The sequence below is a fragment of the Molothrus ater genome, chromosome 7 (assembly GCF_012460135.2).
Source record: "Molothrus ater isolate BHLD 08-10-18 breed brown headed cowbird chromosome 7, BPBGC_Mater_1.1, whole genome shotgun sequence".
Lineage (NCBI taxonomy): Eukaryota > Metazoa > Chordata > Aves > Passeriformes > Icteridae > Molothrus > Molothrus ater.
The window spans coordinates 23,040,636-23,054,381 of record NC_050484.2 but is presented as its reverse complement, the minus strand read 5'-3'; the positions used below and the strand labels follow the sequence as shown (position 1 = coordinate 23,054,381).

The following is a 13,746-nucleotide window of genomic DNA, read 5'->3' as shown; positions in this document are numbered from 1 at the left end:
GCCACTGAGAAACCTATGAGTCTAGTAGATATGCAAGCAAACAAGCAGCCTATAGAGAAACAAAAATAAAACCAGACTCTTTAACCTGAGTCTAGCTGTGGGCAGACAGTATAGGAAAGCTCCTGAACAGGCAGCTGGGGATAAAATATTCTGTAAAGAGGAGAGAGATCTTGAATTTTACGAACTAGTGAGAAAGATCATTGTGGTGTTCACATAAACAAAGCAGTGTGGGGCCAGGCTGCCTGTGGCAGTAGCCCATCTCCATCCAGGTTGGAAGGTGCCTGGGTGCTGGCCCAGGAAGTCACTTGCACTCCTGCTGGTGTTTTCTGCCTTGTTGTACTTAAATTTCTGGCTCCAACAGAGCAGTGCAGCTCTGTGGTCATGTCTCATGTGTTATTTAGATAAAGTGCCAAGAAAAAGAGCTGGGGTCACACGAGCCAGCTAGACAGGAGGATGAGGAGGGTAGTACAAAAGATGGTTTCAGGGAGTAGCTGATGTAGCAAAGCTCCCCTCCTTCGTTATCCAGCTAATGCAACATTCACAACAAACCTGCTGCTGGCTGTTCACAGTTTTGTGGAACTGGGTAAGGACTACAAATATTATAGATAGATGCTCCATAGAACTGAGCAAAGGAGGAGCTGGATCTTCATTAGAGCCCCTGGCTGGGCTGTTCCCCTGCTCTGAATTCCCAATCCTAATGGCACTGACAGGAGGTGGGATCCAGAGCCGCTGGTTATAAGGGTTTCGTGCTCACCGAAATGTCCTGAGGGCATGACCAGGTCCTGAGCTCCTGCAGGTCACTGGGCAGGGGACGAGCACACCCTTTTCCATGGGGCAACAGTCTTTGCATTTGTGATGGCTAGGCTGCCTCTGAGGCTGCCAGAGACCTGCGTGACCAGCTGCCTGCTGCTTTTTTTTTTTTTTCCCCCCAGGAAAAACTGGCACTCTGGCTATTCCAGCCCGCTCCTACCCTTAGAAACCTGACATTTTTTCTAGTGTTCCAAATAAATACACCAATATACAAGAGGAGTAGCACCAAGCCTGGAAAGCTGGCCCAGGCCGGAAGAAATGCCTGCAGGAGAGGAAGTGTTTGTCACACAGACACGCACACAAAGCTCCATTAGCCACGCTGTTTGCAGTCATCTTTGGGTTGCTGCTCCCTTCTCCTGCTGCCAGCGATCCCATCGGTGGGGATCGGCCGACCTCTAGTGGTGCGAGCCCACAGTGCTGGAAAAGAGGAGCAGGGAAGGAGCCTGCCTTCAGAGCACACCCACCACCTTCTGCGGGCATGGGCTCCGTCCCTGGGTTACAAAAAATCCCACAGAACTGGAGAAACCAAAAAGGGTGGGGGAGCATCCGGGAGACCAGAGGAAAGCAGCCACAAAAGCTCAGATTTCCAGTATCACCCTGGGGCTTGTGTGACCAAACCCTTCAGCATCTCCACCACAGATGTTCCCCAAGGACAAGTGGCTCTGAGAGGACATTTAGTTAAAAGGAGGTTGAGAGAGAGAGAACAGAAATGGGACAGCAGGATGCTGACTTTGCAGGGGGCTTGTGAGACCAGGAGGGTTATATTTAGGGTCCCTGAGTTCACATTCCTTGTTCTCTACAATCATTTTTCTTTCCTTCATGCAGCAGTTTCTGAAGAGGGGGTGTCTCCCTTGCTCTCAGCAGTGTGAAGAGGAGGGAAGCCAGGAATGAGCACCAGAGCTCTGAGAAACCTCACAGCCAAACATTTTCTCCTGCCTGGAAGGTGTTTAGGATCTCCCTCTGAGGCTGGAGCGGGGGTCCTTGGGAATGAAGGACAGCCCTTGCTTGGCTGAGGCAGAGAGCAGCCTGACGGGGCAAGGCTGAGGTTTCTCTCACGTGGAAGTGTGAGCTATAAAGATGTGTGAAACCCTATCTCCAGTGCTATCCATATCAAAGATTTCAAGGGGGCTGCTTTAAAATAGGACCTTGGCACAGGTTCCTGCTTCTCCTCACGTCTTACTGAGCGGCACTCTGCCAGAATGTCAGCTTGGCTACTCCACATGTCCCAGATATCCCAGGCATGTCCTACAAACCTTTCCGGTGCTCCCAGGGAGATCGTTGCCTCCACAAAAAGCCTCTTCTCACAGCTGTGGAGGGTCCCAGTGGCCCCTGAGCGCCATTTCCCCAGCTGAGGAGCAAGAGGAGTGTCTTCCTGAAGTGCCACAAATAAGGGCTGAGAACATACATTAAAAGGTCTCTAAAAACAGCATTAAGCAAATTGTCCACAGGGACTCATTTTTTTCCCTCCCACCCTGAGTGAGCACAAGTGAGGCATTTCCTAGAGACCCTTCAAAGTACCACAGTAAAATCCTAGAGGGACCATAGAGACCCCCACCCCTCATGTCCTGAGATCAATCCAAGCTGTTTCAAAGGGAGAATAACCATAACGATTTTCTCCCATTCCGCCCAGGCTTTCCTCCTTGTTTTTGCCCTTTTCAACTTAGTGCACTTGCAAAATCCAAGCCCAGAGAGGGAGCCCACAAGAGCAGAAGCCTTTCAGGATTACCCCAAGGCTAGTGGGTGAGTGTTTTCCCCCTGCTCTCCCAGCTGGAGGAACAGGCAAGATTGATTCAACAAAGATACCCAGCAGCACTGGAAAAACTGAGATCTCAGCAAAGCCAAAGGCGTTTGCTAAGCATCTCCTATTAGGAGAGTGCTCTCACAGAGCTGTCCCACAGACAGCCAAGACAACGAGGTGCCTCAGCAATAAACCACTCTCCTCTCCCCCTCCAGCCCTCTGGAGTGAGTGCAGTGCATCCCAGTAGAGCTGCGCTCTGCCAGGGCCGAGGTCGCTGCTGCTCTCTGCTTTGATTCAACACAATGTCCCCTCCCACATGCTGTTTTCATTAGAGCCTGGATCTTCTGGCAAGGGCACTGTGCACAGTCATGAGAAGCTGCTCACTGGTGGCTTGTTTTATCCAGTTGTTGGAGGCTTAAAACAATGAGCTTGCAAATATTTCATTCCTCCCCCGCACTCTTGCTTGCTTCTTACTTCCTCTCTTTTCCTTCTCTCTTTTTTTTTTTTTTTTTTTTTTTTTTAGGAGAGAGAAGAGAGGTATATAGGAGATAGCACTGGATCTTGGGATTGGGAGGGATGAGGAAAAATAGATCAGAAGGGTGTTTTCTTTCCTGTTGTGAATGCACATGCATGTGAGCACACTTGTGTGTGTTTCACACCTGCACTCTCCCAGCTGTCCAGCACCATCACAAACTGCACATGTTTATTGCCCTGACACAGGCAGGAAAGCTCAGAGCAGGACCCCTTTTCACCACCACTAGAAAGATGCCCCATGTAAAGCCACACAGCTGTCACAGTGTCATCAGGACAGAGGCACATTCCTCTCTGCTTTCACCCTGGCAGGCCCAGACATGGAGAGGAGGGAATCTGGAATCCAAAAGGACAACCCCCATTTTGTGACTGAATGCTCTCTTCCCTGCCTTTGACTGGGAAACTTCTGCTGGGAACAGCTGTCATTGAGACACGTTGATGCCCCAAGCCCCAGGTGATGTGATGTGTGAGGAAGAATTGGTTTTGACTGGAGACAAAAACTTCATGTCTGTTTCTGCCTGAGCTCTATGTGAGGATGGGGCAGTTAAAGCAGTGGAACAGGGCAAATTTGGGGTGGCAGCCAAGAGGCAGGAGGGTGTGACTCACCCTGTGACCATCAAGGCATGAGGAGGCAGAGGACAGTTCCAAGAACTTGTGGGTACAGCCAGCTAGAGGCCATCTGTGAGGCAGCTGGAAGCAGACATGAGGCAGAGCATGAGTGAGGTGGTAAATGAAGAACCACTGAGCATGTCGGAAAAAACTCTTGCCTTGTGCTGGGGCACAGAGGTTGTGAACAAATTGCTTCATATCCCTGCATGACTCACTTTGCTTTCTTTAGCCTGGCTGTAGCATGTTGGGATTGCCTGGACTCTTCTTTGTCACTACTTCACGTCTGCCTAAAACTGCCAGCACAAGGGGCATCCAAGGAAGGACAATGACATAAAATCATAGAATCATTTAGATTGGAAACTAAATGATCCTAAGATCCTAAAATCCTTAGGTCATTGCATCCAATCATTAACCCAGAACTGCCAAGTCCACCACGTAACCATGTCCCTAAGTGCCGTATCTACACACCTGTTAAATGTCTCACTGGATGGTGACTCAACCACTGCCCTGGGCTGCCTGTTCCAATGCCTGATCACCGTTTTGGTGAGGAAATTTTCCACAACATCCAATCTAAACTTTCCCTGGGGCAGCTAGAAGCCATTTCCTCTTGTACTGTCACTTGTAACTGGGTAGGAGGCTTCTCCCCACCTGGCTATAGCCTCCTTTCAGGTAGTTGTAGAGAGTGATGAGGTCCTCCCTCAGCCTCCCTTTTCCCAGGCTAAAGACCCCAGCTCCCTCAGCTGCTCCTCGTAGGACTTGTGCTCCAGACCTTTCACCAGCTTCATTGCCCTTCTCTGGGTATGCCACTGGACATGGTGAGCATCAACTAACCAGGGAGAAGAGACCAGTCTAGTGCTACTTTGACTCATCTAAGTTTTTGAATGAGGCTGCCTGCCTGATTTGCTTGGACTACATTCTCCATGGGAGCCAAGGCTGCCTGGTACTGCTATGGGGTGGGAAGAGTTGCTGGCACTGAAGGGACAGTCTTTGGGCTGCACTCACGTGAAAGGCAAGCAGGCTCTGGCAGAGGCTGTGCAAAGCACACAAGTCTGGGACCAGCAGTGCTGGGAGTGAGTGCTCTACACCCAGCTCAAAGTGCCCTGACTGCATTTGCCTCCTGCAGATACCGGGCTGACTCCCAGCCCTTTTATCTCAGGGATGTACAAACCCAGCTGCCTCTGAGCATCTCTCCAGCTCAGGACATCTCCTTACCTCACCTCTACAAAAAAACCCCACGTGCCCTTGGTTCGTACAAGTGAGATAAGAGCAGAGCAGCAGGAGCACAATTCAGATGTGTGCTCAGGAGAGGAGCCACAGAAGAAGCTGGCTGCAGGCAAGAAGACATCACCTCCTGCCCGGCTTTGGGCATGCAGCACTCCAAGGCTCCATCACTTGGAGACACATCCCTGCAGATGGAGCCAGAACCTCACAAAGCAGAAGGACAGCGCCGTCCTACCCATCACCCTTCTCCAATCGCTGTGCTCTGAAGACAGACTAGCCCAGCCTCTCTCCTCCCTCTCTCCCCCTCTCTTCTTCCCTCCCTCCCTCCCTCCCTCCCTCCCTCCCTCCCTCCCTCCAACACATCCAGGGTTTTGTCTTCCCTCCCTCTCCAGATCAACCATTCCTGAGCGTCACATTGTCCCTCTTTCTTCCATATTTAACCCGAATTCCTTTCTGTTGTCTTTTCCTGTACGCCACAGCCACAGAGAGTGGGTAATTCCTGCACCACAGGCTGCATGTTCATGCCCTTCTCTGAGCAGTAACATCCTCCTGGCATGATGATGATGATGATGATGCCCCCAGAGTCATTTCTGGTCTGTCTTTTCTTACTTCCTTTTCTTATGATGGACTTCTCCAGGCCCTGCTGGTTTGGATGGCAGCCCTCATTCTGGTCTGGTGCTGCTCAGCCCCAGTCTGTGTGGCCAGAGGAACCCCAGACAGTTGTGCAAGGGGCCCTTTGCCTTTCTATCAGTCAGTCTCAGTGTCCCCATTGGATTGGCTGAGCCACCCAGGGAAGCAGTAACTCAGCAGCAGCGTCCTGGACACCACTGCAGGGTTTGCAGCTCACTTCTATTCCCAAGGGCATAGCATGAGCACAGGTAACACCAGCCCCAGGGTGGCTTTTGCCCACATCAGGTCTGCTCCACCCTTCCCATCCTGTGGAATTTGTCTGGTTCCTGGCCTTTGCCCAGACATGATACTCAGGAAAAGCCATATTGTATCATACTTTCTTGTTTCCCTTGAGGACGCTTCTGAAGGATACCCAGCCCTGCTGAGAAGCCTGGGAAAGAATAAAAGAAGTGAAGGGAGATGAACCCTCTCCATCCCCACCACCATGACCCTAATTTTGCTCCAGATCTGAGGGTTGCTTATAGCTTAGACAACCAAAAATTGTGGGGGGAGAGGGGAGCATACCCACCACCACAGTTTCTCAAGCCAGGGTTTCCTGACTGTCTGACACCATACCCACCCTTTTCTCTTGAAACAGCAGGCAGAGAGGAGAGAGAAACCTTGCCACCTTTCACAGCCCTACAAGAAACACTCCCTGTATGGCCCCAGGTCCCCAGAGCCACGAGGGGAAAACTACTGTAACGAGAAAAAAACTACTGATTTAGGAACATGAAGGTGAGCACCCAATAGACAAGGGGAGATGCAACGGGAGCAAGGTTTCCCAGCATGAAGCTGGTGGGACCTGCCTTTCCCTGTGGTCACACCAGAACCACAAGCCTGGCCTGGGTACAGCAGCAATCTGCAGAGAGAGAGACCCTGAAAAGCCTGTGCTGTCAGAGCTGGCGAGGGGAAATGAGTAGCAGATAAGAACATGTTGAGGAAAAACACAAACCAGAAGTTCCGGAGGAATTTTGGAAAGGAAATGAGGAATTAACTGCAGAAAAGGCGGGAGGGGGGGGGGGGGGGGTGTGGAATGAGAAGCAGTTTATGGCTTGCAACAAATAGCCTGTGTGCACCACCTCGCCAGGCACTCCCTGCCTCTCCTCCCTGCCCAGGGATACTCTGCAGTGGCCATCCCAGCCAGCCAGGAACAGCAGGAATGGGAAAGCGGCTGGTGCTGGGTCCTGGGGATTCCAGTAGGAATCAGAGAAGAAACAAAACTAAGAGAAGCTAGAAAGAAAATACCATCCCTGCAGTGTCAGAAAGGGCGAGGAGGCTGCAGGTCCTGTCTTGCCTGCAGGTAGATGAGGGACAACTGAGGCCAAGGCTGGCGGGTGCCAGGTACCTCAAAGGTTCCGTGATGAGCCTGGCTTGGAGGGCACTTGGTGGCTGGCGTGCCCACCCACAGCCCCACGGCTATTTCAGAGAAACCATTCCATCTCCACCCCTTTCTTTTTTTACCTCTCTTGCCTTTGCCTCCAGGCACAAGCCCCACAGCACGGGGTCCCCACTGAAGCAGTCCCCGAAATCCGCCCCTCGCCCTGCAGCTATTTTAGAGAAAGGCAGGAGGTATTTTTAGTGCTGCCGGCCCCCGGGAGAAACTCTGAGCCTCTGAGCCACAGCAGTGCTGGCGCCAGAGAAACTGCCGCTGCTCTGGCTGACATTTCTTGTATAATTAAACTCAATCCATCCAGGGGGCTGGGACTTGGCCACCAACTCAGCAAGGAGAGGAAGGAGAGGAGCCAGAGAGCCAGGGGCTGAGTGCTCTGACAGATGCTGGGAAATGCTACGCAAATGCTGGAAAAGCCTGGCCTGAGACTTTGGGGGAAGTTTTGCCAGGCACAAGGGAGCAGGATGGCTCTGAAAGGCATAGGGAGTGGGATTCAATGGGAGAAGAGCCCAAACTGCCAGCTCGGCAAGGGCAAAGACCCCACACAAGCATCATCCTACCCCGTTCTCTTGCAGTCTTGCAGGAGATGGACCCCAAAGGGTTACCCAAGGCTGGACAGACAGCCTCTAAAGGCAACCTGGGAAAAAGCAACAGGACTTGCACAGCACCCAGTGCCTGCAGGGCAAGCTGGAGAGATCCCTGCTGGTAAACAAAAGCCCAGGCCGGAGCTGGAGCCGTGTCGGAAGTTTGGGGGCTGTCTGGTTAGCCAGCATCTGGTGAACACAAGCTGCGGCTGGAGGCTGACAAGCAGCAGCACAGCCCCTCCTTCTTCCCACACCCACCGCCCGGCGTCTGTCCGGGGGCCCCAGTCTGCCATCGAGGAACAGGGGAACAACAGCCCAGAGAAAACAGCACCCACCAGCTTTCATATGGGTTTGGGGTTTGGGTTGTTTTTCCCCTGTGCAGAAACACCAGAGCATTTATTCCTATGCTCCCTTAAACTTCAGGATACATTTCCAGCAATCCAAACACCAAGCTGGCATTCCAAGCAACAGTATATTTTATATAACTGGTTCTTTTTTTGTTGTTGTTTTTACCACTTTATAAAGCAATACAATGAACTGCAAAGAATCCGACATCTGTACAATGGGAAGACAACAGCGGAGTGACATTCACACACGGACATGGTGCGACCGAAGCCATCCTTACACGCACGACAACATTATGGGCATAAAGATACAAAATATAATGTATTTTTTTTTCCATCTATATAAATACACAGAAATGGGCGAGTCTAAAAGTTTGAAACTGTTTGTTAACACTGATTAGCAAATAAATCTGTAACATTCCCAAAGTAACAAAGACAACAACAACAACAACAACAACAACAAAACACCCCACGCATAACACGGCGGCACAGGATCCGCCAACAGAAACGTCATATTGCTTCCTTTTTTCTTTCTTTTTTTTTCCTTTTTAAGGAAAAGAAAAAAAAAATAGTAACCCCAAACCAACCTCGCAATTTGCAAAACAAACGAACAAAATGAAACAAGCCCCTGCGGGCTCCTTTGCTGTCTGATCATCCTGCCTGCTCCAATGGGAAGGGTTGCCTTTTGTTGATGCTGTTGTCTGGGGTTTTTGGGGCAACTGGTTTCTTTACCTGCCCGACCTGCTGGGTGGGGATTTACTTTGCACTTTGGTTCAGGCGGTTGAATTCACTGAAAAAAATCAATGCCCAGAGGCTGGGTTGGGTTTTTCTCCCTGCCTGGTTTGTTTTCCATGTGTAATTTGACCAGGACGCAGCCAGCAAATGTTGCATTCAGAGCAACCCCAAACTCTGCTCAAAACCATGAGCCCTGCTGTCTCCACCGGTGATGAGGGGCTGGTGAAGACCATGCAATGGTACATCACATCACCAGCTGATGACATGGATCATCTCCCAAAAGAGCTCCCAGGGGCAGAGCCAGAGGCAGCCCCATAGAATGGGAACTCCACATTTTGTGCATTGCAGGTGCCACTGAGCAGGACAGACAGCAAATTACTTCCCCGGGGAGCATTTCCCAATAGACAGCAATATCGACAGCAAAGGCAGGACGGGCTTCTCCAAAGAACAAACTGACACAAAAAGGGCACGTACAATAAATTTACACACACACAAAAAAAAATAATATATATCTATCTATATATATGTGGGGAAAAGTGCGTTTTTAAGGATATCTTTGGCAAGAATATATGCAGTTCTTTGTGTAGGAAGGAGGGATGTGTGTGTTTGTGTGTGTGTGTGTGTGTGTGTGTGTGTGAGCGAGAGAGAGATACCATCCGGCTGCTGACAACGGCAGTGTGATTACAATGAAACATATGCTGGACTCAACTCGTGTAAGCTCGAATCTCAAATAGCATGACTGCACTTAAAAAAAAAAAAAGAAAAAAAACCCCAAAGAGTATTTTCTGTCCCTTTCGTAAGGAAAAAATATCAACACTAGGTCCCCACCAGCTCCAGGACCTGGGCAATCCTAAATGCTGCTGATGGTCTCTCCCGGGGACAGAAAGGGTTGTTACACCTTAAAACCTTCTTTTAAAAAGGAGTTAAAGGAAAAAAAAGTGCCTTTAAAGGGAGCTGATAAACACCCGGCTACATCATTGGAAGGTGATTAGCTGTGTGTTAAAAAATAATACAATCATCAGATGATTTTGTTAGTGTTTGAGATTTGGATACAGTCTAAATTTTCAGCTAGTGGATTAGTGGGGAAGCCGGGAGAGGCTTAGGGCCCAAAGCAAGTGTGATGCTATTGGCAGGTATCTTCTGGGGTTGGCTTCTATGCAACATCTCTGGGGTGCTTAGATCTGTTTCATTTGTATGGGGAGAAAAAGAGAAAGAGGAGTTCCAAGCACCAGTTTCCAAGGCAGCAGATTAAAATAAAATTACATTATTATAATCTCTTTTCTTAGCAGTGAGAAAACCAAGTCTGAAAAATAGAGGCTTTCAAAAATATATCTTTATATATCTATAAACACAGTGTTTTCTCTGATGGGTGAATGGCAGGGTGAGGAGATTACGGGTGAGATCATCTCTTGTCTCGCTTGAATTTCGCAGAAGGAGGGAATCACTTTTTGGAAATGTCAAAAATTAAAAGATCTCTGCATCTGTGCGGCCAGGGAGCCGGGGAGGGGGAAAACCCTCCCAGAACCTCCTGTCCCACCACCATCTCACAACCAGCTCCTCGCTACCCCTCCTTTCACACTTCAGTCCATCAGCAGAGCCCGTGGCCCTGGCACGCCGCTCACTCCCCCACACACACACACACACCCCGCACACACGCACTGCTCACACGCAGCCACCCCACACTGGGGCCCCCGCCTCTTCCCCCATCTGTATTTTGCCTTGCTCTGGATTTTCTTTTAACATGCAGGTGTTTCCCCAGGGCAGGGGAAGGGGGGGATATAGTGGGGGAGATATGATGCGCAGAAAGCGATATGGTGAAAATAAATATTTTTGGAGCGTAAATTTAACCTTTTTTTTCCTCCTTAAAATTTCATTAGCTTACAGTATTTTGTCAGTATAGCTTGTATATATATTATAGCTATCAAGGCAAGGGTGGTCCACAGGAGACAAGCTCTCCAGGGGACTGCAGTGCTATGTGTCTAATTTTTGTCCCCAAAAGACTATCTGGGCCACTTTGCACTGAAAACTTTGTCCAAAAAAGCTCTCAAGGGCTTGCTATTTGCAGCAGAGGGCTCAGTAATGACCCCGCAGCTCCAGCTGGACTATTCCCCCTGCCCTAAACCTGCACATGTACCCGAAACATCTTCTGCCCCGTCCCCAGCACCATAGGGCTGGGACATCCACCTGCTGCACCCCCACCATGATCTCTCCCCCTGCAGTGGCACAGAGGCCCTCTGCCCCTCTCTCCACCCAACTTGCCCTCCTCACCTCCCAAAGCTAAGGGAAAAGCCAACAGCACTGAAATCACTGCAAAACTATGGTGCATTTCAGGGGCACAACCTCAAACCAGATGGTTTAGGGGGTACACATGCATCAACCAGGGTGGCTCTCAGAGGACCTGTTACCTCCCCACTGAGCCAAAGCTGCCCATCCACTGCAGGCCCCTTACTTCTTTTGTTTGTTTGTTTTTTAAATTTTCTTCCTTCTTTTTCTTTGTTTTTTTTTAACGTGGCCTCCAAAACAAAAGGAGAAAAAAGCGCCTGAGTTACTTGTAGTCGTTTGCCTTTCGTGCAACTTGAATGTCCATGCAATTTAAAAACCGCTTGCGTGTCTCCGAAGAGCTAGATAGGGGTAGCCACGGGTCTGCTGCTTTGCACAGGGAACCCACCTGTGCCAGCATCCGCTATTATTATAATCATTATTATTATTACAACTATTCCTTTCCTTTCTGTTTTGCTTTTTTTTTGTGTTAGGAGAATGTGACAGGCCGCAGGAGAAAACTGTCAAAGAGGACTAGTGACAGGAGGGAAAAGGGGAAGATGGGAGAGGAGGTGACTTTCTGCATCCTCCAGTTTCCTGAGGAGTATCCACCTTTCCCAGGTGCTGGGTGGCAGGAACCCCCACACCTCCTCACAGGCTGGGGGGCACAAGAACCCCTGGAGAAGTGGAGAAACAGCGTGACCCCCCTCTCCGGGTGGACTCACAGCATCTCACCTGTGACTGGTGCTGGGCTCTGGGTCAGCAAAGGTCAGCCCATGGCCAAGCTCCCCAGAGATTGGAAGGTTCAGGACCAATTTTCCCATGTCCCCAGCAAGTTACCAGGTCGTGAGCAGGTTTTAGGGGATGCACAGGGACCAGTGAGGACCCTCCTCTGCAGCTGGACAAGGGAAGGTTTCTGAGAGCATCTCCTCTGGTGTCCCATAGACCCAGTGCATGCCATTATCTCCTACAGGTCAGTTTAAACACACAGCAGATGGAGCTGCTGGGATGAAGCTTCTTCCATGGGTTTTGCCAGTTGCCTCTTTTTTTTCCAGATGGAAAACACCAGTCATGGTCCCACAATCAGTCCCAAATGGATGTCACCACTTGAGGCCATGGTGCTGAAAGCTGGAAACACACCCCTCACTGCCGCCTTTGCTTTGGTCACCTTCCCTGCAATGGGACATGCATCCCCTCTGGCATGACTTTGTGGCTCTCCTTCGTAGGTGCGTGGCTTTGGTTCCTCTACGTGTGTGTTTGGCTTGTGTTGAGTTTTTAGGGGCTTTGTTGGTGTTTTTCTGTTGTTTGCTGTTTTCCTCCAAAATTCCAACCCTTCCCCCCCCCCAATTCACTTCCCTCTCCCACAATGCACTTCCTCACACTCCTTCTCGGATCAGCTCCAAGTCCTTCTCCAAAATTCAAGAATCACCCGCAAGTGCCAGCTCATCTCTTCTGGCCGGAGCCAAGCATGACCCTCGAGACAAAGTTGACGATGGCTGCAGCTGGCTGGTCTGGGTCCAGCTCAGCAAAGAGGTGGCAGATGTTGTCTGTGGTGCTCCCTTGCTTCCTGGCCACAAAGCCGAAGAGCCTGTGTGAAGAGAAGGCAAGAGCCTCAATATTGCTCCTGCACGGATTACCACCACCCTCTTCCAACATGGTTTTGTACCACTTCCCCTCTTTAACACCCACATCTCACAACACAGAGGGATACATCCCAAACCAGCCTGCATGAATGCCCATTTCCTCTTCCCTTTGCTCAGTTTCTTTGAACGCCAAGTTTCAATCATTTCTTGACCCAACCGCCCTTGCTCTGAACATCTCTGCCACTCTTCCCAAGTCCATCCCAAAGAAGGGACCTTCCAGATGAGCACAGGATTGCCTTGGTTTGGCCTCTTGAAACCAGAGGTGAGATGCGCTGGCCATTGGGGCAAACCCTCCAAGAGATGAAGGCCGTGCAAGGACACAGGAAGCTGAATGAGACCATCTGGTTATTTCTGTCTGTCTCTCCCCTGATGAATAAAATGTCCCTTATTTTTTTTAAATTAGAATGTGCAAACTCAAGTTATAAATACAGGGGGAACAGAATGTGAGACAGGCCCAGGCTACGGCATTTCTAATTGGGGAGGGGAAATATCCCAGCAGCTGGACATCCTAATAAAAACCCCTTCGCTCACACAATGGCTAAAATTAGTGGGAGCTGGCCCCTGCAAATGGGCTCAGCCAACAGCTCTGTGCTCCCCCATGGATCAGGACAGGAAGAAAGGGAAGAGATGAACAGTAGCTCACATGCCATCAGCATAACCCCATCTCTGCTCTATAACCTGGCTCCCAATGACTCCCCAACTCTCCCAGTGTTGGGAGAGTTTCCAGTTTGGTCAGTTCAGCAAGAGCCATGCCTGCTCTGACCAGGAATTTGGGGTTAAAAGATGCATCCAGAGTTCCCAAGACTATGATCTCATGCTTAGGTGAAACACTCCTGCAGTGAGGAGCTGAGCCCACCTCAAACACAGCCAGGATGCCTTACACAGGACATCTCCCAGCCAATGCCCGAACACAGGCAGAAGCCACCTCAACAGCAGCTGGGAGGAATCTGCTGGGAAGCACAGAAAGTACTTACTTGGCTGGGCCACTGCCATCAGTTTTAGTCCACCTGCAAGGAGAAGAGAAGGTGTGAGAGATGGTCCCTCCCGCACCCCACAGAGAGACAGGGCCTTTGGCTTTATGGAAAAATGATGCACCTCTCCCTCAGCATGAAGATGCTTGGAGACATCAAAAAGTCACCAGAAGAAGCTGGCACTGCACCACATTATCCAAGGGGACCTTGCATTCTCTCTTTGCAAGAGCAGAGGAGAGAGC

General features: G+C 50.2%; 1 protein-coding gene across 2 annotated transcripts in view; it reads right to left on the bottom strand.

The window, feature by feature from the left end:
* Positions 1-8,010: 8,010 nt before the first annotated feature.
* Positions 8,011-13,746, bottom strand: part of TNS1 (tensin 1) — a 69,034-nt gene continuing 63,298 nt past the window's right edge. For both annotated transcript variants that reach the window (XM_054515358.1, XM_054515357.1), the window contains 2 exons: positions 13,508-13,540; positions 8,011-12,478 (listed from right to left, as the gene is read on the bottom strand). In XM_054515358.1, coding sequence (XP_054371333.1) covers positions 12,334-12,478; positions 13,508-13,540 — 178 coding nt within the window. In that variant the 3' untranslated portion in view covers positions 8,011-12,333. The remainder of the gene's footprint in view (positions 12,479-13,507; positions 13,541-13,746) is intronic.